The 24,974-nt window shown below is 44.7% G+C and overlaps 1 protein-coding gene across 3 annotated transcripts in view; it reads right to left on the reverse strand.

Moving 5' to 3' along the window:
* The window catches only part of LOC142661166 (DNA topoisomerase 1-like), a 90,643-nt gene that overhangs the window by 60,101 nt on the left and 5,568 nt on the right, over positions 1-24,974 (reverse strand). For 2 of the 3 annotated variants that reach the window (XM_075838467.1, XM_075838466.1), the window contains 3 exons: positions 4,746-4,977; positions 4,422-4,465; positions 2,724-2,834 (listed from right to left, as the gene is read on the reverse strand). In XM_075838467.1, the coding sequence (XP_075694582.1) occupies positions 2,724-2,834; positions 4,422-4,465; positions 4,746-4,973 (383 nt within the window). In that variant the 5' untranslated portion in view covers positions 4,974-4,977. Of the gene's footprint in view, positions 1-2,723; positions 2,835-2,910; positions 3,003-4,421; positions 4,466-4,745; positions 4,978-24,974 lie in introns of those variants that run through there. The other variant, XM_075838468.1, reaches the window with a different exon arrangement.

Genomic DNA, 24,974 nt, shown 5'->3' on the forward strand with positions numbered 1-24,974 from the left:
CCCGCTAGAGGGGCTGGAGGCTCATACTTATAGGAGAGTGGCTAGATATAGGCAGACTTTGCATTGCTGCTACACTTTATGTATCAGGAGCAAACAGCTGCTAGGGGTAGGAAAATGCACTAACTATACTCCTTTATGGAACAACTCTGTTTTGTGGGAATTGTACAGCCACCTATATGAGGAGTACACACTGAATTCCTTTCAACAACTGAAAGATGAGTTTCAATTGGAACCAGGGCCAGCCTAAGGGGTGTGCGACATGTGCTATTGCACAGGGCGCATCACTCCATCAGGTGGAAGGGGGCGCTGCGCTGGCTCCCTTCCCCTGCTGGTTTCAGAAGTGTCCGGGCCCGGCGACTTAGCAGCTGCCTTTCAGCCCAGGCGCTTCTTCACTCAGTGGCATCACTACCGCAGGGGAACCGGAACTCATGTAACCAGTTAGGGTGAAACGGGAGCAAGATGTGGGCCCTATATCGAAAGAACAGTGGGGAGATATTCTGGAATAATCTAGTACCCTGTCCATAAATATTGCGCAACAGCGGTCACAGCTTTTCCTGATACATAGGGTGTATAGGGCCCCGTGGGTCCTGCAAAGAATGGGGGTGAGAGGGGATGCTAGGTGTCCCAGGGGTAAGGAGGAAAGGGCTGCTATCCTGCACGTGTTCTGGACTTGTGGGGCTCTGGGAACATTATGGGGGAGAAAGCTGCTTTGGTTTGAAAGGTGTATGACGTGACTCTCCCGGCAGACCCGCTAGTGATGCTTCTGGGCTATGTAGGTGATATGGAAGGGGATAGGATGGAACGTTTGGCAATTGCGAAGATTTTATACCAGGTTAGGAAAACTATAGCTAAAAATTGGTTGGATGCTGATCCACCGACACAGAGGGAAATCACCAGGGCAATAAATCGCACCATTTTAATGGAACACAGAATATATTCCAAGAGAGGGAATTTTAAAAATTTGACAAAGTGGTTTGAGTGCCCAGGGCTGGGGTCTACAGAAGTGCTCAGGCTCCGAATGTTAGTATAAGGGGCGTTTGGGAGTGCTTGGTATATGTGAAGGCCTGGAGGTGCTGGAGTTCATAAATATTTCTGAGTACGAGGCCGTTTGTGTAATAAGATGCTCTGGGTCATTATTATTTGGAATACGCTATAGGCCGAGAGATTGGAAACATATTCCGGGACATGCTATAGGGATGACTATGGATTGCTGGGAGATCCAATATGTTACGGCTACTTCCGTGTCCTTTACGATTTTCTGATACTAGCGGAGGGTATAAGGTTATTTGTATGAGACTGCTGGGAGGGGGGGGGGGGTGTTTGATATGTTTTGATTATTGATATGTTCCATATTTGTTATTTCACAGATTGCTACTGTTATTCTTTGCTGAACAATGTATTGAGAAACTTCTCAATAAACTTGATCCGATTAAAAAACAAACAAACAAGGGACTCAGTCTTTTACTCCTCGTCTGCGGATCAAGCTACATCCATTGTTTGGCAATTGTTCCTGATCCGGACCTCGGGTTTGTTTCTATATTAGGCTTCTGTCTTACCCCTTTGGATTGGTCTCTTGCTTCTACTCGATCACCGGTTCTGTCTGCTCCTCCGGCTTGTTACTTACGGACTGCTAATCTGCTGACGCCTGGCTACGTTCTGACTCTGCTACAGTGCGACCACCACCAATCAGCCATTATTCTGGAGACCGGGACCTGGGAATCTGACGCAGAAAGTCCATCCTGCCTTGTGGGGGTAAGGGTAAAGAATGGGGAGATTCCTCACACTGCCCCCACAGTCTAGGAAGTACCAAACCGATTGCGGCCTAGAGGGTCCACTTCTCTGGTAAGAAATGTAACAGTATGTAATACTAAAATACTAACACCCGGCAATTAGGTGCAATTATAATTTGCATATAGCACTTTATTATCCTATAAACCCCATCCCTTGTCTATTCTAAGGAAAACATTTTGTGCAGTTTCCTTCAGGACGACAGTTCAGCAAGTAATTGTCTGTTCTCTTCCAGATCAGCACTCCTGGTTGCAGATGAACCTCAGATTTTATTTTAACGCACATACTGGAATACTACATCTAAGGCCCCATGCAGACGACCATAGAACTCATCCGTAATTACGGACCTATTCATTTCTATGGCCCATGGACACCTCCTCGTATATTTATGGGAAGGTGTCCGTGCCGTAGAAAGGAACCGCTTTAGACAGGACGTGTCCAATTTTTTGCTTTTTGCAGACCGTGATCCCCTACTTTATATGGGAGAACGGCCCGCAAATGCGGGTGGCTGTCCGAGGCTGGCAATGCCCGTAATGAAGGACTGATTATAGGCACGGTCGTTATAATTTTTCATTTATCCAGGTTATTACAATGGCAGAATATTAAATGTTTCAAAATACATTGAGACTAGTCGAGGTTTTTTAGTCAAGTTTTTGGATTTATTAATTTTTTATTTTTTTTACTACTGGTGTTTCCTGGATCTACGAAGCGGAGATATAGGGGGCTGTTTAATGGGGTTCTCACATCGTAGAGGGTTTGCCTATATCATCGAGGAAACACTTCACCCACAAATTGATATTGATTTCTAGCCTCTGGGTGTAAACAAAGTGGTTACCATTCACTGTCAGCAAGCAGTGATTTGGAAAAATGCCACATTTATATAAAGACAGGAAATTTATCTTCTGCATGGATGAAATGTTAGATTAAAAACGTACTTTATTGCAGCGTCTTCGTTATCCTCTTCCAGTCTTGCTCTTTTCGTCCCCCGTTTTTCTGGCTTCTTTACAGACACAAAGTCTTCCGGCTCCGTTTTCACAGCAAAGGAACTAAAATACAATACAAATTATAGCACAATGTCTGTCATGTTAATGTGTATTTAATGTATAGGATCAGGTCACTGACTGTTGCGTCAGAGGCTTGTAAATTCTGACAGATTTGCCAAGAGGAAGTCCATCAAAGCGAGGGACACCATGACCATAACCGGTTGGGTGCCAGTTGTATCAACTGTACAACGGACTTGGCATGGCATCATTGCTTCCATTATAAATGCTCTGCATTGTGTGTATGCGGGACGCGGTGGATTATGACAAAGCCATCATGGAGGGCTGCCCCGACAGGCATTAGTTTAGAGGAAATGGAAACTGGTGGTGCATCTTCTGAATGGAGCCACTGGGGAGGTAACAGTGGGCACCAGGAATCTGATTTAATAGGGCCTGTATGCATCATAGAGGGGGTACCCTTTTAAGAGTCAACCCCATTGTCAGCCACTGGTAGACTTGGCATGACCATGTATTAAATGGTTGCCCATTCATTTGCAATGGGCACCCACCGTGCAATGGGGAAGTTCTCATTTTCACCCCTATCAGAGCTCCTGCAATCAGCCAATTGCTTTGGGGAAACTGGACAATCCCTTTAAGATAATGCGAAAAAGACATGTCCTTCCTTAAAAATACATACTGGCTATTCTGTGTGTATTGTATTTTATAGATAACTAAAAAATTGCCAGTAGCCTTCATATGCAATTCACTAGCTCCAACACACTGTTGGCCAGATTGACAGTTTCACTTTTTCTACAACCTTATATAAAAATTCTCTATAGGGGCAAAAAAAAAAAAAAAATTAAAAGGGTTGTAGTGGATTAGAAAAACATGGCTGCTTTCTTCCAAAAACAGCGCCACACCGTGCCACAGGTTGTGTGGTATTGCAGCTTAGCGCCATTAAAGGGGTTTTCCAGTCCCTAAAAATTGATGGCCTATCTTCAGGATAGGCCATCAATAGCTGATCGGTTAGGGTCTGACTCCCGGGACCTCTGACGATCAGCTGTTTTGAAGGGGGTGCAGCGCTTGTATGAGTGCTGCTTCACCATCATTTCAACTTGCTCACTGAATAGTCAACACATATTTAGCGGCGATTCACAGGTATTGCAGCCTTTTCTCCCATTGAAGTGAATAGGAGAGGGCTGCAATACTGGTAATTGCCGCTAAATGTATGTCGCCGATTTACAGTGCGCAAGAAGAAATGAAGGGGAAGCAGCTTTCGTACGAGCGCTGCACCCCCTTCAAAACAGCTGATCGGCGGGGGTCCCGGGAGTCCGACCCGGACCTTTCCGCTATTATAGGCCATCAATTTTTAGGGTCTGGAATACTCCTTTAAAGTGAATGGGGATAAGCTGTAATAGGACAACATATAGACAGGTGTGGTGCAGTTGTCAGGTCCGTATATCAGTTTCTGAGGAAAGCAGCCATATTTCTCTTATCAACTGCAACCCCTTTATGACAGTGAGCTAGCATTGGGGATGCAGACCTTGTAGCCCCCACGGCCACATAAGCAGTACTATAAACTACGTGATGGCCGGGGCTGGCGCAGATTTGACATCAGAGTCTCGGAGCAGCTAGACGTGGATATCACATTACCTGGAGAGACGGTCTTCCTTTTGGGATTCAGATTTCTTCTTGGTCTAGAAACCAGAAATTATGAGTTAAGAATAAACACAGAGATCAGTGACGAAGAAAGCATCGTGTGATGGCGATCAATGTTTTATTGATAAAACTGTAACGGAGCATTGCAAATCTACATGGCGGTAGAGATGTATCCTCAGTGGCATAGATAGAGGGGGCCCCATTTGCCACACAGGGCAGAAGGGCCCATTGCGTTTGTTGGAACCATTCGCCATTTTTTCTGGTTTCCCAGAATACGATTTAACGTCTGGATCCTCTAAGAATTGGGAGTCTACCTACCTGGCTTTTTCTTTCCTTGCCTTTCTTGTTCTCCTCTTTGCTGCCCGTGTCCTTCTTGGTTTCACCGTTCCCATTTTTTTGTTTCTTTTCCTTTCGCTCTTCATCCGCTTTCTTTTTGGACACCTTCCCCTCTGACTCTTGCGCAGGTTTCTTTTTCTTCCTGTCTTCGGTATTCTTAGAAACTTCCTTAAAAGAATCCAGATCGTCAGCGGTCATGTCTTGTGTCATTGTCCTGGGAACACAGTGGTATAAGGTTACATGCTTTACTATAAGGCCTCGTTCATACGGCGCTCAAAAACTAGGACATGTAAATGGGTGAAAAACGCTAGTGTTTTTGTAAAGCGCTTTTTAAAATACAGGCGTTTTTGACGCATAATTAGGACTCCCACTCACTATGGGAATTTAAAACACGCTGAAAAACACGTCCAACTTGTGCCATGTGAACAGAGCCAAAGGCTGCATGCAACAACAAAAGACACTCAACTAAAAATGTTATCTTTACAAAAGGAAAAAAAAAAAGAAAACAAAAAACACCACATGATTACAGAACTGCCAAGCCCCTTGCCATTTTCCTGCCCTCAACTCTGTGCCAATTAACATTGATATGAAGACCTGAGTAAACAGAGACCGACTGGTTGCTAGGGATGCGCTGCCTGAAAACCTCATCTAAAAGGCTATGGTTGTTAGGCAATTTATCCCTAGCAACCAGTAGGGATCTATGGTGCTGTAAGTGCAGTAGATCTATGGCGGTCCAGGTATTACAACCGCAATACGGACATTTAAATACACGTACAATATGTCCACCTGAATGAGGCCGTACTCTGTAGCTTTCTATATCTTACATGTTACAAACCATTGCTACATTAGGAAACCTGAAATGTCACTACTATGCAAAGGATCTACTGTATTTTATTTCGATGTAATTCTAGTTTCCCAACTTTGTATGGGAGGGAACTACATAGCTTACTAAGTGGTGCTGACTGCTGCCAGTGGCTGCCACCTGACAGCTGCTCCATTTCTTGTGATGAGGAGCGGATTTCACATAGCGGACTGTGGTTGGTGTGATATTCCACTGTTGCCGCCTGATAGTCGCCCTGTTTGTTCCCTGTGATGGGAAAGGGAAGTTATCACCTGACGGTTGTTCCATTCCCTCATATTAAAAGGAGCGGCTCCATTTGACAGCCGCTCCTTTGTCTCGCAGTGCTCCAAGAATCCAAATTACTTCACATTTTTAAAAACTCGAGGATTTTGCATAATTACCAACAAAAATACACCGTGGACAGGATAAACTGAACCGTAGATGTACACCCATTTTGGCAATACGCAGGCCATAGCCCTATCTTGGCCTCACACCTATTTAGGCTGGACAATTACAAAACGGGCCGGTGCTATAGAGGCCACCTCTATGGATGGACAACGCTGATGTTGGTGGAAATCACAAATTGCAAACTATCCAGACTATAATACAGTTTCATAGGGGTGACCCGCGAGAGGTTCAGTGCATTTGTAGGTTAATATCCATCACAGCACCAATGCAAATTTTATATAATAAGTGCCAATCACTGAGGCTGTCCTGTTCGGACTTCCCATAATGCTTTGTTTGCACACCTTTAACTGCTAACGTAATGTTTTAATTTTCTATCCATTTAATTGAATGGTCATTTCAGCAGAAGGATGACCATATTATCAAGCTTCACTGGTCCAGTCACACATTATACACCAATAGGGTTTCCGTAATCCAATTACATTCTATTAGATGGAATAAAATGAATCCGGTCCCCGAGGTTGATGACGCTTGATACGGTTAAGTAGCCAGCCAGGTGGATGCCAAGCAATGCCGGGAGAGTCGCTTTTCATCTTGTAGAATATTCACTTCATTCTTTCTAATCCTTTTAAAATACTTGACCCGTAACGTATTATTACGTTTTTGGTCCAAAGCCCTGAAACCATTGAGGATTGCGGTTAAAGAAACATTTTCTTCTATCTGTGCACAGACTAGAGCAAATCTATTGTGGAGGTAAAACCTATATGCCATCTGTGGTGTAACTACAGGGAATGCAAAGTTATTATCTGCAGAGGGGTCCCCTAGTCATGGGGTCCATCATGGAACGCCAAGGAAGAAGCAGATAAATAAAGCAAAGTTTTTGGGAAAAAAGGCAAACTTGCTGTGAATATTTTGTATACAAGTAGAGCCTTTATAATGACACACAAAATCTCTATTGCTATGTACACTGGAGCCGTAGGCATTCATATGGTGCCCCCATACTACTTATACATATACCACATTATGAAGTATTACGTTCAGTAATAGAGTGAATCTCTAGTGCCACACAGTAAATTACAAGCAATAGATGCGGATACCCTGCTCAGGTCGCTGCGAAGCATCTTCCCTTTGCCATTTCTAGTTGGAAACAATGGGAGATTGGCAATTAGATTTTTTGCCTTAGGTCAGGATCACACACACAGCTTTGATGCAGTTTTTGGCTCCGTTTTTTGAGCTAAACACAGAAGTGGACACTATAAAGAAAATACTGATGCATCTCCTTGCTATACATTTCCTTCCTTCTATATCCACTACTGGATTGGCTCAAGAAAAACCCAAAAAACAAGTGTGTCAAACTGCATGGAAATAGTTGCCCTCCGGATAGCCCCAGAGTGTGCTATTTGTGTAGTCATGGAGTCACTAGCTATTCACTAGTCATGGAGCCAATGACTTCGTCATTTTAACTTGTTTCACCTGTACAAGTTGCGCAACCCAAAAAATGCTTTGCAAAACCATGATAAAATGCCCAGTTTTTTTTTATGCGTGGCACACTATTGGTGCCTCTCGGCACGTGAGAATACAACCATAGACAGAAACGTTAGAGTCATGCCCAAGTCTATGGGATTGAACATTTCTTTACACCAGGCCAAATATAGTCGAAAAAATCCTGGTGAAGACCTAAGTACTAGGTCGAAACGCGTAGCTTCTATAACTTCCTATAGAGATACATGCTGTATTTAAGTACACGTCTTTTAATTGCCTCTCACATCAGACCATGCTGACCCTTCAGCTACCGGTGCCCACTCCGAAGGCCAGCAGACTACCAATCTATGGTCTCCACATGCTTAAAGTTAGTGTTGTGCAGACCATCTTGCACAACCAAAGGTGGTGAGTATCATCAAACATCCCCTCTTTCACTTATGTTTGTGCCATTTGTTTTTTAACTTACGTTATCACCTTAGAGGAGCGTCCTGTGTCTTTCCTGTATCTTTCCCGCTTTACACCAGGGACATCACACCACGGTCTCTCCATTCTCCTGATCTCAGATCATGGACCTTGAGAAGGATGTGTCTCTATGACATGTCGAAAACAAACCCCAAAAAACAGAGATACACTTAAGAAACCGTGTAGCCTCAATTCCCTTATATCCTGTGTATTGACCCTCTTCTGTGACAGGACCATCCCTCTAGAAGACCCATTTTCATTGCAATTTGGGGTGGTCATCTCAGATTTCATTGTATAGCCAAATATGGTAGAAAACCTTTATGTAATTTGGAAAAAAAGGGAGACGCTATACTCCGTAGAAGTCCAACAAAAAAGAAAAACTGAAACGGAGGTAGATGACGGTACAGTATGAGTCCATAGACTTCTATAGGTACTGTAACGTCTCCATACAACTCGAAGCTTATATGAAGATGTAATTTAGGCATGTGCGAGAGGCCCAAAGTGTACGTATTAACGTATCAAGAACAGAGATACAATCCTATAGACCCAATGTAAATGCCTTATAAAGTTTTTTTCCCATTCTCAGGACTCCGTACTTTCTAGAGTGATTACAAAGCTTGTTTTGCAAAAACGCAACCATAAAAATTAATTTACATAATTGTCCCATTTCTATAAGCACTTGAATTAAATTGTCAGGCTTTTCAAGGCTTCCTATCCGCACGCAGCTCCTCTGTCATATCCTCGTTAAACTCTCGCTTTTATTATTTTAGACTCCCGATTGTGGCTTTGTTCCCAGATCGTGTCCTTATGGCATTTCTCAGATCAAAGCTCAACGATTCTTCACTTTTTTTTTTTTTTTCGGTGGGCGCGCGCGTATTTAATAGCATATCACTGGAAACCCTTCATGATGAATAGAAAGTTGTGTTAGTGCGATTATGAGATTTTATCACATTTTATTTGTACATAAGATTTCCATTTGGCCTCAATTATTAAGTCATTAGACAAACCGTACTGTGTTTGATCTTAATCTGCCAGAATCAGATCACTTCAATCCCTGCAGACTTCACAGAAGAAGCTTTTCAAATGGGGGATGAATTGAAGATGAACACAAACATACCATGCAAAGTGCCATTTGCAGTCCATTACTGTGGTGCGGTGAAGCAGCAGTGCCGGATTTCCGAACATTAAATTAGCGACATTTTGCAGTTGGGCAACAACCCCATTCCTGCACCGGGCGATGCTGCTGCATCCACAGAGCAGGGGTGTCAGGTTGTCTCACATGCTGTAATATACGTTTCCAGGTCTGACGCAGTGGCAAGACTAAGGGCATATAAGCTATAATGTGTTGACCTTACATCCTGCAGAGATGGGTTGGTTTCCTTGTATGCCTAGCCTAGGCCCTGTTCACACTGAGTTTTTTGCAGGCAGCAAAAATCTGTCTCAGAATTCCTTCAGGAATTTTGAGGCAGATTTTAACTGCCTCTACGTATTTTTACATGTTATTTTGCCGCGTTTTTCGCCCACGGCCATTGAAGCTAATGCAAGGAACGCAAAGAAACGAGCTCCACAAGTTTTTTTTCTGCCTTCTATTGATTTCAATGGGAGGTCGGGGGCGGAAACCGCAGCAAGAAAGGGCGTGGCGCTTTTTTTTTCTGCGAGTGTCCAAAAGTCGGTGAAAAAAAAAATAAAGACAAATTTTTATTGAAATCTGGGGTGGTCGTCTCAAAGATGTTTCACTGTATGTCTAAAGACTCTAAACCGTGTACAACCCACATAACTGGAAAGGGGAGATCTGCAAGTAGAAGGCTTAGGCTGGGTTCACACGACCACATTAACGTCCCTAAAGGACGGAACGTATTTCGGCCGCAAGTCCCGGACCGAACACAGTGCAGGGAGCCGGGCTCCTAGCATCATACTTATGTACGACGCTAGGAGTCCCTGCCTCTCCGTGGAACTACTGTCCTGTACTGAGAACATGATTACAGTACGGGACAGTTGTCCGGCAGCGAGGCAGGGACTCCTAGCGTCGTACATAACTATGATGCTAGGGTTCACACGTGCGCGTCCGTTACGGCTGAAATTACGGAGCTGTTTTCAGGAGAAAACCGCTCCAGCATTTCAGATGTAATGGCATGTGCAGGCGTTTTTCGCAGCGTTCATTACGGACGTAATTGGAGCGGTTTTTCCATGGAGTCAATGGAAAACGGCTCCAATTAAGTCTCAAGAAGTGACATACACTTCGACGCGGGCGTCTTTTTACACCCCGTCTTTTGACAGCGGCGCGTAAAAAAAAATGACCGTCGGCACAGAACTTTGGAGCCGTATTTTCGGACGCAATTCGAGGCTAAAACGCCCAAATTACGTCCGTAAATAGGGTATGTGAACCCAGCCTTACAGTTAATTCTCCTTTTTACAATTTGTTATCACCATTACCAGTGACCCAGCACCCGTACAGGTTAAGCTTCGTTCACATCTGCGCCAGGACTCCGTTCCATCGGACCTTTCCGTCAGGGGAATTCATTAATGGAACCCTGACAAAAACGGAAACCATAGGTATCCGTTTGCACCACCATTGATTTCAATGGTGACTGATCCGGTGCAAATGGTTTCCATTTGTCACCGTTGTTTAAGAGTTCCATAGTTTTGACGGTATCAATACCGTAGTCGACTGCGCTGTTCATTCCGTGAAAATGACAGAACCCTTGCACAAATGTGACAAATGTAAACCATTTGCACCGGATCAGTCACCATTGAAATAAACCTATGGTTTCCGTTTGTTTCAGTCAGGGTTCCGTTCATGGGTTCCCCTGACGTAAAGGTCCAACGGAACCTCTGAACGGAGCCTTGACGCAGATGTGAACAAAGCCTTAAAGGGGTATTTCCAGAAACTGCAATTTTTTACCTATCTACAAGACAGGTGATTATTGTCTGATCGCTGAGGGCCCTCACTGGTGGGAACCCCACCGATCATCAAAATGGAGGTCCCAAATCCCCTGTTCCTCCTCACTCAAAATTCCTTCAGGAAATGGCAGTATTGTTTGTGCGCTTTTTTTTTGTCTTTATGCACAAAGCTGTTGAATCTAATGTGAAAACCATGGGCAAAAAAGACCCCCAAAAATACTCCAAATGAGCACCATTTTTTTCCCCTCCCATTGATTTCAATGGGAGGTCAGAGGTGTAAACCATTGAAAGCAAGAGCAGGCCCAAAGCCATCCCGGGTAAGGAAATGGGGGTGATTTGGGAAGCTTTTTGGCGCGGATTCAGATGCGGTTTCCACACCAAAATCTTTGTGGGAACCCTAAGGGAATGACAAACAGCCAAGTACAGTGCTTGGCTGTTTCCTTTAGTCCCATACACATTGAATGGAGTGGCGGGTGCATGCTGCAGAGCTACAAGGGGCTCAGGACCTCTGTTCTCGTGATCGGTGGGGGCTCCAGCAATCACACACTTCTCTTATATCCTGTGGATAGATGAAAATAGTCGATTCTCGTACAACCTCTTTAAGCTACTGCACTGAAATCCAGAGTATAATGACAAAGCATAGAGCAGCATTATAATCGAATCATCCGGGTAAGGCATGGTATGTTTGTTTGCTTTCTGGCCTTCTGGGGGAGCGCCCCTCACCGCACATTAGAAAACATGAAATAATAAATTAGCGGGGATAGAATGAAGAGCATAATATAACGATAATGGGAACATGTGACAATATAAATGAACTGGAGTCCATTATTAAAAGCTTCCAATGTCCTTTTTTAGACATTAAAGTGGATGCTAAAAGGAAATCCATTCTCCATATTTATAGATTGACAATACATTAAAAGCCTTTACAAGTCAATAGCCGTCACCCACAGATCCCTGGATCACCGCGTGTACGAGACTTCCCAGCACTGCCTGCGGTTGATGTTACGTTCAGGTCACGTAAGAGAGTCTTGGAATATAAAACATTATTGGGCTCTGCAGAAACATTTGCAGCCGACTGGACTGTAAAGAAGGTTTTATCTGTCCAATCTCCTACAAACCCTTTTAGAAAGATCCGCAGCTCAGCCCCGTAGACTAGAATGCGCTGAGCTGCAATACCAAAAATAGGCCTGAAAGGGGCGCTGTTTCTAATTTCAGACAACCCCTGTACAGTGGTAATAGACACGTGGATCACCAATGTGCTATGGAGACCAGTTGTGTACAACCACAGGGGTATCTGGATGTTGCGGCCATAGGACATACAGCTTTATGCCAGTTAAACTCTGCTATAATATGGCCCCCTTGTAGCATATTTACACATAGATGCTGCCAGCTTAAAGGGCTTGTCTAAGATTTTTTTTAAAATAAAAAGCACCATACATGTCCACTGGTTGCGTGTGGTATTGCAGCTCAGCCCCATTCACTTCGATGGAGGTGAGCTGCTGTACCAGACAACCCATGGACAGGTGTGGCACTATTTCTGAAAGAAAGCAGCCATGTTTTTCTAGTCTTGGACAAACCCTTTAAATTGATACACCGATAGGGGGCGGTGCAAGTACTCTCTGGTGTTCTATGAATCCTTGTGTCATGCTCCGCCCCCTCAGGCCCTGAACTAGGCATAACGCAATATCAGTTTTACCCAGCTCATTTTAGACCTGCCATAGTATTTTTTTTTTCTTGTTCAAGCCTCCCCACTGAATACCCTGCCAATGCCAATTATTTTTGAACATATCCTCAAAGTACAGCATTGGGGCTAGGCTCACTGGCCCAGTGATGTTGCTAACAGACTGATCTCCCACTATGGGTACAGAGTGCCTACACTAATACCACCTTGTAGAAACTACTCCGTAGTGCAGGCCAATCAGCAGTGCCACCCACACAGTAATGCCCGAAGAGTACTGCAATAATGCCTGCTGTAGCAGTGCCCCTACAATCATGTAGCAGTTGCCATGGGTCAGAAAGGGGAGACCGCTGGGCACAGGAAGCTTCCCACTTTGTGCCCTGAACCAAAAATGTATGAAAAACAGAGTCTCCTATTAAAGGGTTAAATAGCTGGAGCAAAATTTGTTATTCACTGTATCTACTAGATGGGACTTAAATACCAGGGCTATTCAGGTCACCTAGAACTGGCACCGGGCCCAGCTCTGGCATACAGACTTGTCATTTAGTAAGATGCCACATCACAAAGCAAGCAGTGTCATTACAGTGTAAATTCCCGCTATGCACCAGGCAGAGTTCTTAAAAGGGGTTTTTACATCAGAGATATTTATTAAATATCCAGGATATGTCAAATGTCAGATAGATGCGGGTCCCACCTCTAGCACCTATCTCTAGAATGGGGCCCCCTAAACCTCTGTGCTCCGGGTGACTCGTGTGATTTCCGACCATGAAGAAGGAAACGGCGTAGCTCGCTGAGCTCTTTACGTAATCCCATAGAACTGAATGATGGTTCCGGAAACAGCTCAGCGAGTTACACCGTTTCCTTCTTCATGGTCGGAAATCACACGAGTCAGCCGGAGCACAGAGGTTTAGGGGGCCCCATTCTAGAGATAGCTGCAGGTCCTAGAGGTGGGACCCGCATCTATCTGACACTTATGACATATCCTGTGGACATGTGATAAATGTCTCTGATGGGAAAAGCCCTTTATCAGAACACGCAAGGCTCCGTATAAACTAGAGAAAACGCATTTACAAAATCACGAGTTTATATTCTCCACAGCACCGGTAGAACTGCTCTGTCTGCAAGAAGTGGTATGACCCACGTAAACTGGGCACTCTGTGTACTGCCGGTACTGGTGCCACCACGAGGCACCATATTCTCCCCTAAAAGGAGAATCCCTCCGTAAGGCGGCATGCGTAGAACATACCATATGAATGCATAAGATTAAAAAAAACTACCTCCATAAAAAATTGGAGGCAAATCTAGCTATAAAGGGAACTGGTTAGCGGGCGCCTTGATGTATTTTATATTGGGGAGTTATAATTACTATATATATATATATATATATATATATATATATATATATATATATATTATATACATACACACACACATATACACAATTTCTCCAATGTAAATACAACCAGTGCTATATACACGAGAGAAGGGCGGATTCTTGATAAACTCCACACGTCATAATTCAATGGTTTAAGGCATCAAACATCTGGAGATGTGCAGCTTGACCGGGCATCATTACTGGTCATGCTTTAATAATCCAAGGTAGTCAAGGAGAATATGTGGGGGGGGGGGGGCAGGAAGCTAAAACGGCTTCCATCTACATACACTGTATCCTTAAAAGGGAACCGGTCACGTTAAAAATACAGTACAATCTGCAAGCGGCACTTTATAGAGCAGGTGGAGCAGACTACATTGATACACTGAATCTTTTCCCACAAAACTATATAACTTGTAATTTATTCATTTAAACTTCTCATTCTGGGCTTAGGTGTCCAGTGGGCGGTCCTACTCTGTGATTGACAGACTTTTCTGTATGAATATACAAAGATAACTGTCAATCACTGAGTAGGACCGCCCACTGGACTCCTAAGCCCAGAATGAGAAGAGGATTAAAAGAATAAATAACTAGTTATCCTGAATGTATTCCCACAAAACTATATCAATCTAGTCTGCTTCACCTGCTCGAACACTTGCTGCCTGGAGATGGTACTGCATTTTGAACATGACAGGTTCCCTTTAAGATAACTCCACACGAACGACAGATTTCAGACTGAAAAGAGCAACACCCCGTACTGCAGTAACAACTATCCTAATTTTAATGGTGGCCTTTCCTCCCTTCTTGACGTGATATGGAAGGTTGTCACAGACCCGCCCACTCTCTCCAGCATAAACTAGTTTGACGGATAGACGACAATTACGTAAAGAATTTCTGTAACTGATCAGTTTTTAGGAGCCACTAATCCGAAGTTACTACTTGCACCCAAGTCCTCTGTGTTTGAGAGTACTTAAAGGAATTGTCTGATGTGGACCATCTTTTTTTGCTAGGTTTGTGTCACATTCTGTCTCTATGTTTGGCGAATATGCCAGTAAATTCTGATGTATACATCTAAAGCGCCCATAGATCATTGTCCAGACTTTCAGAGCGTCCTTTTTGGCATACCTTTGGTAGGTATATTGAAAAGCGCAATTGACAAGACTTCTCCACACAACTGTATGCAAAACAAAAACACGGTGGTATATTTTTTATGCGCATCAATGGCAGACATATGTAACTGTATGGGCCTATAGTTGCACAAGTCTGGGGCACACGCTCGATGGAGCAGAACATCCATACCGGATGTAAACCTAGCATTTGGAAAGGTGCCCTGACAAGAAGTTGATCACAGCAATCAGCTGTAATCGGTGGGAGAAACTAGCAAATTCCCTACAGCGCCACCACAGAACAAATGAAACATTACACAGTTCCCAATTAAATCAACAGCCATCTGAACTTCCTGTCTTCAGGAACAAGTGAAAGTCTATAAGCGCGTCAGCAGGCTAAAGAGGCGCTCTAAGTGAGCGCGTCTTCAGGCATACTAAGATTGCCGATCATAGTCGAAGATGCATAGGGGTGAGCGCTTCTGCCCGTTTTAGTGATCGGTGGGAGTCACGACACTCGGACCTCCACCAATCAAAACTTCTGGCACGTCAAAAGTTTAGTGAAGCATTTACTTTTTAAAGGGGTTGTCCAGGCTGGGAGCTGTTTTTTATACGGATGACCTACACACAGGATAGGTCATCAGTACATAATTGGTGCGGGTCCGATGACCAGACCGGCACTGATCAGCCGTTCCAACCGCCTCCAGAAGCAACGCAGGGTCGGTGCCGGAAGAAGAAGGCTCCCATTCAACTGAATAGGAGCAGAGCTGCAGTAACCCAGCACGGCCACTATACAGTATACAGAGCCTTCTGCTTCCAGCTCCGCATAACATCTGGTGCCTGATTGGTGCAGGGTCCGGTTGTCAGACCTCCACCAATCATATACGGATGACCTATCCAGTGTACAGGTCATCAGTATACCAAAAAAAAAGCCCCCAGCCTGGACCAACCCTTTAAAGAGTAAATGTTCTAATCTAACTGGGCACAAGCCTGGCAGTGATCCAGACCCAAATGACCAATGAATGCAAACAAATAGTCCTCACCACGCATTTCACTCATAACTGGGATTTTTCAGAAGAAATAAAGAAACTTTAATAGAAAAAACTAGGAAATAAACCTTTCATATAAATGTTATTTTTTTCAGCCCCAATCCCAAACCTTTCAAAGCATTGACCCCAAATCTACCCGCAATACTGCAAACAACATTAGAAAACCGGTCTAACTTTAGAGCAATCATCTTAAGAACACAGTCCCTGCCGCCTGATTACAGGTAATATCCTGAAAGCGACGGGAAAATCTATTCTCATTAAATCCATATTCGGTCGGAAAGGTTAGTGGATTCACTTTTTTTGATCAGACGCGGCTGAAATGACCAGACTGTAGTATTATGCACTCAACCGTTTCAGTCTACAAAATCAAGGTACTCCAGAAGAGAGAAGTTTAGCTGTAAGAATATTTTTGTTTTCTGCCATTCCTTTAATCCGGCATCCAATAGTTTAGGAATTTGTATAGCCCGTTAAAATAATCTACAGCCTTCTAAGGCGGAGCACAAAATCTAAAATTAAAACACCGCGGATAAAGTAGTAATTCAAGTATATTACTGCAATTATATACTTCATGGCATTCCAAACATTGTAATTCCTCACCATTTTCAAGATCTCAACTTGCTGTCAGTGAACGAGAGCATTTCATGAACAGTTAGGCTGGATTCACACGAGCATGTTACGTCCGTAATGGACGGAACGTATTTCGGCCGCAAGTCCCGGACCGAACACAGTGCAGGGAGCCGGGCTCCTAGCATCATAGTGATGTACGACGCTAGGAGTCCCTGCCTCTGCGTGGAACTACTGTCCCGTACTGAAAACATGATTACAGTACGGGACAGTTGTCCTGCAGCAAGGCAGGGACTCCTAGCGTCGTACATAACTATGATGCTAGGAGCCCGGCTCCCTGCACTGAGTTCAGTCCGGGACTTGCGGCCGAAATAAGTTCCGTCCATTATGGACGTAACATGCTCGTGTGAACCCAGCCTTAAGCCAGATTCACACAAACGTGTCAGTTTTCCATTCGCAAAAAACAGTTTTTCATGCACTGCAGTTCCGTGTGCATAGGTCCTTGTGCGATCTAGTTTTTTTTTTACGGACAGCACACGGACGTATACAGCGTTCGTGTGAATCAGGCCTTAGGGACTGAAAACCATCACACACGCACAATATCACAAAACTGCAATTGTCTAGAGAATACTCAGAGCTACATAGCCGATACATTCCACTTGCACTGATACATTGTAGCAAACTAGTAAGTCAGGGGATGGATTTATGCTGCTAAGGCGCTGTTCACACCTGCGTTGGAGGCTCCATTACTAGCATCCATTGCAGATCCAGCAGCGATTACTGGAAACAATATGGTTTCCGGTAAAACCACGAGCACCCCAATGTAACCCATTAAAGTCAATGGTTCCGTCAGCTGCCGGTGGTGCCCATGGTGCAACGGAACCAGGGTCGGACTGGCCCACCAGAGTACCAGAGGATCCTCCGGTGGGTCCAGACTGACCCAATCAGGCGTTACAAAAGGTCTAGCAGAAGAACTTTATTTGGAAGGAACGTGGCAGTATGAGACGAGATGTTCTATGTGTTCAATGAGAACAAGCGCCTGTGCACGTATTCTGTAGAGATGGTGGGTGGGCCTCAGAATCATCCCCTCTGGTGGGCCCAAAGGATCCCAGTCCGGTGCTGAACGGAAACTCCAGATTTTCCCTCGTTCTGCTTTTCTGGCGGAAAGACCCGACGCAGATGTCATCAGAGCCGAATATATTTGCGGATTGTCTAGAATGGATGTCATTGTAACAAACCCTCAGTAGGTCTATAAAATTAGAAGATTTCCATTTAATAGCAGCAAGCAGAGATCTTTCAATGGGGAGGAATTCACATACGTATATAGATTCACACATGCCCCATTCACATAAACCAGTTACATAGGTTGAAAAAGACAAGTCCAACCTCTCTCAATAATTTACCCGTCATTCATTGCTAGATTAGGCCCCATGCACACGACCGTAAAATCACCCGTAATTACAGGCCCATTCGTTTCTATGGCCAACGGACAACTTGCCCTATATTTACGGGAAGGGGTCTGTACCGCAGAAACTTGCTGAAAAAAATAGGTCACGTCCCATTTTTTTATTTTACGGACGGTGCTCCCATACTTTATAACGGGAGCACAGCCTGTAAACAGGGACGGCTGTCCGCGGCCGGAATTATAACCCTCAATGCCATTCATCAGTAAGTAATCACCTCTCCTTGTTTGACACAGTATCTGCCATCACTACCTCTTGGGGTCGAGCATTCCATATGGGTTTTTCAACAAAACCTAAATCTTGAATCCATCGGACAGGACTACTCTACATTGCTGTTAGACACAGGATGATGGAGAAGTAGTTGAAGCAATAAACACCAGAACAACCATGTAAATCCGAGTTCTCACTGACCTGCTCACACACAGACCCTCCAGGATCCACTGACGGGCGGTGATGACGGGAGGGTCTCCTATTATAACCTCCTGTTCTGATTTACTGCTGACATCAGGTCGTTTACTTCCAGGTTAACCGTTTCATTGAACCATTTGTTTCCTTACATAGTATATACAGAGACTCGAATCGAATGTCCGCAACATTGAACAAAAAAATACATAAGAAGTAACGTAAGAGACGTTTTTGGCTGCGCTGTAAAAACGCAAAAAAGAAAATTGGCGTTTTTACCGCAAATGACCACAGTTTTGCAATGTGCTTTTCGGCCGTGAATTTTGCGCCTTGTCAACAAGGCCTAAGGGTATGTTCACACGGCTTATTTTCGGCCGTTTTTCGGAACCAGAACGCCTCCAAACATCTGCCCATTAATTTCAATGGGCAGATGCGTAAAAATTCCTACACTTATTATTTTTGTGTTTTTAGATGCGGTTTTTAAATTTTGACGCAGAAACAGGTGCAGATTTTATGGTGCAAATTTTGGTGCCTTTTTTTTTTATAGACTTGTCAGATACAATTCTGAGACGGAAACGCGATTTAAATTGACAGGCTAATTTTAAAATCCGCACTGCAGGTCAATTTGAGTGCGGAATTTTTTTTTGCAACGTGTAGATGAGATTACTTGGAAGCCAATTTACTTTGCTGGTCCTGTATAAGGCCTCATTCACACGAGCGTGGCGTTTTTGCGCACGCAAAAACGCGGCGTTTTGCGTGCGCAAAAACCACTTAACAGCTCCGTGTGGCATCAGCATATGATGCACGGCTGCGTGCTTTTCGCGCAGCCGCCATCATTATGACACTCCATTTGGATGTTTGTAAACAGAAAAGCACGTGGTGCTTTTCTGTTTTCATTCATCCTTTTGATTGCTGTTGCGCGAATCACGCAGTTCGCACGGAAGTGGTTCCGTGCGGCATGCGTGGTTTTCACGCACCCATTGACTTCAATGGGTGTGTGATTTGCGCAAAACGCCGAAAGAATGGACATGTCGTGACTTTTTTTCAGCGGCCTCACACTGAGTAAAAATCCCGCACATGTCCGCACGGCCCCATAGACTAATATAGGTCCGTGCAACGCGCGTGCAAATCAAGCGCGTTGCACGGATGTTTTTCCCGTTCGTCTGAATAAAGCCTAAGGGTATGTTCACACGCTTAGCAAAAGACGTCTGAAAATACGGAGACGTTTTTCGTGGCGTTTTTTTACGTCCGTTTTTGGAGCTGTTTTTCTATAGAGTGAAAGAAAAACAGCTCCAAAAAGTCTCAAGAAGTGACAGGCACTTCTTTTTCGCGAGCGTGTTTTTTTTATGTTTTTCAAAACGGCCGTGTAAAAAAACGGCCCGTTCTGCTTCCGATTTTTCGGCCGTTTATGGCCCGAAAAACGGCCGAAAATAAGCTTCACGCACCCCTCCAGACTCTAGTTTATGGGGGATGCAGGATAACGCGTCACGCAGCGCAGAGAACGGATGCAACTCGGACGTGAAAAACGCCCGTTTTTCACGTTCGAGATGCGCCACGCCCGTCTGAATCTGGCCTTCTAATAATACAATCTGAGGGCGTGACACAACACCCGGTGATCGACACGAAGCGTTCTCAGCACAGGCAGGTTTTGATTTGAACTTTATATATTTTGCTATATGTATTTATGACTTTGCGGCATACGATAGTTCCTTTTCAGTGTCTGTAATAATCCGCCGCCCTCCATTTCATGAATAGGGTGAAATATAATGGCGTTTTATAGTCGTTAAGGATGATTGGAACACACATTGTAATTTAAATGATGTGAAAAACTAATCTCCTGCAAATTAGTCAGATTAATAGAATGAAGATATTCCACTGCGCTAATGATCGCCGGCTCCAACCTTTCCAATAATAGTTATAATTTGTGATTAAGCGACTTTTCTCCCAAACCGACTGCATGTTCATTTCTTGACAGGAAGAATGTGGTCAGACGCTTCCTGTTCTCCGTTAAACCCCATAAGGCCTTGTTCCCACCGATTTCACGTCCGTGTGGCGTCTGTTGAAATTACTGACAGCACGCTGACCAATGCAAATCAAAGGCGCTGTTCACACGTCCGTGTTTGTTCACCGAGCATGTGTCTGTTGCGTGAAACTCGACCCATAGACTTCAATGGGGGGGGGGGGGGGGAGAAGAGAGAGATCGAGATCCACTGAGAAACCGTTCATAACTTAACGGCGTCATGTCAATTATGCTGCGGAATCGTTGCACTTTTGTTGCAGTTTTTCTAATTCAATTCAATGGGAGGTAAAAGCTGCAACAAATAGCAAATGTTGTGATTTTTGCGGCAGAAAAACTGTTTTCCGTAACGATTCTGGACGAAAATCGGCACGACAATTCCCTGTCAGTTCTAGGTTGGATGTGCTGCGTACTTTTATTCAGCCTATCAGACCAGTGTGCACATACCCTAGGGCTCTACAAGGTCAGGCAGTCAAAGGGTGTATTTACATGAGACGTTATTGACCGCGTGATAATAACCTCAGCAAAAATCGCATGTGGTTTTTTTCGTGAGTTGCTGCAGTTTGCCATGCGGTTTTCATGAGTTGCTGCAGTTTGCCATGCGGTTTTATCGTGAGTTGCTGCAGTTTGCCATGCGGTTTTCATGAGTTGCTGCAGTTTGCCATGCGGTTTTACCGTGAGTTGCTGCAGTTTGCCATGCAGGTTTTTCATGAGTTGCTGCAGTTTGCCATGCCGTTTTCATGAGTTGCTGCAGTTTGGCATGCGGTTTTACCGTGAGTGGCTGCAGTTTGCCATGCGGTTTTCATGAGTTGCTGCAGTTTGCCATGCGGTTTTACCGTGAGTTGATGCAGTTTGCCATGCGGTTTTACCGTGAGTTGCTGCAGTTTGCCATGCAGGTTTTCCATGAGCTGCAGTTTGCCATGCAGTTTTTCGTGATTTGCTGCAGTTTGCCATGCAGGTTTTTCATGAGTTGCTGCAGTTTGCCATGCGGTTTTCATGAGTTGCTGCAGTTTGCCATGCGGTTTTATCGTGAGTTGCTGCAGTTTGCCATGCGGTTTTCATGAGTTGCTGCAGTTTGCCATGCGGTTTTACCGTGAGTTGCTGCAGTTTGCCATGCAGGTTTTTCATGAGTTGCTGCAGTTTGGCATGCGGTTTTACCATGAGTTGCTGCAGTTTGCCATGCGGTTTTCATGAGTTGCTGCAGTTTGCCATGCAGTTTTACCGTGAGTTGCTGCAGTTTGCCATGCAGGTTTTTCATGAGTTGCTGCAGTTTGCCATGCGGTTTTCATGAGTTGCTGCAGTTTGCCATGCGGTTTTATCGTGAGTTGCTGCAGTTTGCCATGCGGTTTTCATGAGTTGCTGCAGTTTGCCATGCGGTTTTACCGTGAGTTGCTGCAGTTTGCCATGCAGGTTTTTCATGAGTTGCTGCAGTTTGCCATGTGGTTTTACCGTGAGTTGCTGCAGTTTGCCATGCAGGTTTTTCATGAGTTGCTGCAGTTTGCCATGCGGTTTTCATGAGTTGCTGCAGTTTGCCATGCGGTTTTATCGTGAGTTGCTGCAGTTTGCCATGCGGTTTTCATGAGTTGCTGCAGTTTGCCATGCGGTTTTACCGTGAGTTGCTGCAGTTTGCCATGCAGGTTTTTCATGAGTTGCTGCAGTTTGCCATGCCGTTTTCATGAGTTGCTGCAGTTTGGCATGCGGTTTTACCGTGAGTGGCTGCAGTTTGCCATGCGGTTTTCATGAGTTGCTGCAGTTTGCCATGCGGTTTTACCGTGAGTTGATGCAGTTTGCCATGCGGTTTTACCGTGAGTTGCTGCAGTTTGCCATGCAGGTTTTCCATGAGCTGCAGTTTGCCATGCAGTTTTTCGTGATTTGCTGCAGTTTGCCATGCAGGTTTTTCATGAGTTGCTGCAGTTTGCCATGCGGTTTTCATGAGTTGCTGCAGTTTGCCATGCGGTTTTATCGTGAGTTGCTGCAGTTTGCCATGCGGTTTTCATGAGTTGCTGCAGTTTGCCATGCGGTTTTACCGTGAGTTGCTGCAGTTTGCCATGCAGGTTTTTCATGAGTTGCTGCAGTTTGGCATGCGGTTTTACCATGAGTTGCTGCAGTTTGCCATGCGGTTTTCATGAGTTGCTGCAGTTTGCCATGCAGTTTTACCGTGAGTTGCTGCAGTTTGCCATGCAGGTTTTTCATGAGTTGCTGCAGTTTGCCATGCGGTTTTCATGAGTTGCTGCAGTTTGCCATGCGGTTTTATCGTGAGTTGCTGCAGTTTGCCATGCGGTTTTCATGAGTTGCTGCAGTTTGCCATGCGGTTTTACCGTGAGTTGCTGCAGTTTGCCATGCAGGTTTTTCATGAGTTGCTGCAGTTTGCCATGCGGTTTTCATGAGTTGCTGCAGTTTGGCATGCGGTTTTACCGTGAGTTGCTGCAGTTTGCCATGCGGTTTTCATGAGTTGCTGCAGTTTGGCATGCGGTTTTACCATGAGTTGCTGCAGTTTGCCATGCCGTTTTCATGAGTTGCTGCAGTTTGCCATGCGGTTTTACCGTGAGTTGCTGCAGTTTGCCATGCGGTTTTCATGAGTTGCTGCAGTTTGGCATGCGGTTTTACCATGAGTTGCTGCAGTTTGCCATGCGGTTTTCATGAGTTGCTGCAGTTTGCCATGCGGTTTTACCGTGAGTTGCTGCAGTTTGCCATGCAGGTTTTTCATGAGTTGCTGCAGTTTGCCATGCGGTTTTCATGAGTTGCTGCAGTTTGCCATGCGGTTTTATCGTGAGTTGCTGCAGTTTGCCATGCGGTTTTCATGAGTTGCTGCAGTTTGCCATGCGGTTTTACCGTGAGTTGCTGCAGTTTGCCATGCAGGTTTTTCATGAGTTGCTGCAGTTTGCCATGCGGTTTTCATGAGTTGCTGCAGTTTGGCATGCGGTTTTACCGTGAGTTGCTGCAGTTTGCCATGCGGTTTTCATGAGTTGCTGCAGTTTGCCATGCGGTTTTACCGTGAGTTGCTGCAGTTTGCCATGCAGGTTTTTCATGAGTTGCTGCAGTTTGCCATGCGGTTTTACAGTGAGTTGCTGCAGTTTGCCATGCAGGTTTTTCATGAGTTGCTGCAGTTTGCCATGCGGTTTTCATGAGTTGCTGCAGTTTGCCATGCGGTTTTATCGTGAGTTGCTGCAGTTTGCCATGCGGTTTTCATGAGTTGCTGCAGTTTGCCATGCGGTTTTACCGTGAGTTGCTGCAGTTTGCCATGCAGGTTTTTCATGAGTTGCTGCAGTTTGCCATGCGGTTTTCATGAGTTGCTGCAGTTTGGCATGCGGTTTTACCATGAGTTGCTGCAGTTTGCCATGCGGTTTTCATGAGTTGCTGCAGTTTGCCATGTGGTTTTACCGTGAGTTGCTGCAGTTTGCCATGCAGGTTTTTCATGAGTTGCTGCAGTTTGCCATGCGGTTTTCATGAGTTGCTGCAGTTTGCCATGCGGTTTTATCGTGAGTTGCTGCAGTTTGCCACGCGGTTTTCTTCTGTGCAGTTTCCACATACGAAACTTGTAAAATAAATGTGATTCACCTGTGAAAAACGGCACATGCAAAAAATGCGGCAATTGGCGCTATAACCACTTGCATTTTTGCTGTGATTTTTTATGCATTTTTTACCACATGGCCAAAAAATTCTCATGTAAATGCAATCTTAATCAGAACTTTTTGGGATTAATTTGACCCCTTTACTATGTTTCTCTGGAACATACGGCTCAGTAGCAAAACCCAATTTTTGTAATAATGCAGTCCTTAAAAGTGGGAAAACTTAGTTTGTCATTTTTATTTCATGGGGTCCAGTATGGAAAACCCTTTATCACAATACAACGAGCTGATCTTGTGGGGGTCCCACTGCCGACTTCTCCTGCAATCAGCTCACTAGCGACACTACAGGGCGCATAAAGAATTACATGGTCCATCTTAGTGATGCGTGAATGAGAGCTGCGGGTCCCTGCTCGGGCTAATAAGGAGGTATCCTGAGCAGAGGACCCCCCCTCTATTACATTTATAAGCTCTATTTATAAACTAGCATAGGGCAGACAACCCAAAACGCTGAAAAACTGCCGCCAGTATGATTTTGGCTGCGGATCTGGTGGATGTCATTTGCTCAGTTGGAAGCTCAAGAATGAATTTATATTTGAAACGTCGTAAAAATTGAACATTTGTGCAAAGTAGAAAGTATTTATGGGCTACAAACTGAGTCAGGGGCTTTTATGGTGCATTTTGCCATAATACGGACTGAACGTTCTGCCAGGAGAGATTCAACAGAAGGAACAAAGAACGTCAGCGCAGACCGGGCGGCATTCTCCGGGAGATATGAAGACAGGCAGTTTATTGCAAAGCGACTTATAATAAGACTATTTTAGAAAATGACAGTTGTTTGAGGAGTGTGCGGGGAACAACGCTCTGCTAAATTGCCCCGGTTATTGGATCCTGTTGACAATTTTG

Source organism: Rhinoderma darwinii, chromosome 9, assembly GCF_050947455.1.
Source record: "Rhinoderma darwinii isolate aRhiDar2 chromosome 9, aRhiDar2.hap1, whole genome shotgun sequence".
Lineage (NCBI taxonomy): Eukaryota > Metazoa > Chordata > Amphibia > Anura > Rhinodermatidae > Rhinoderma > Rhinoderma darwinii.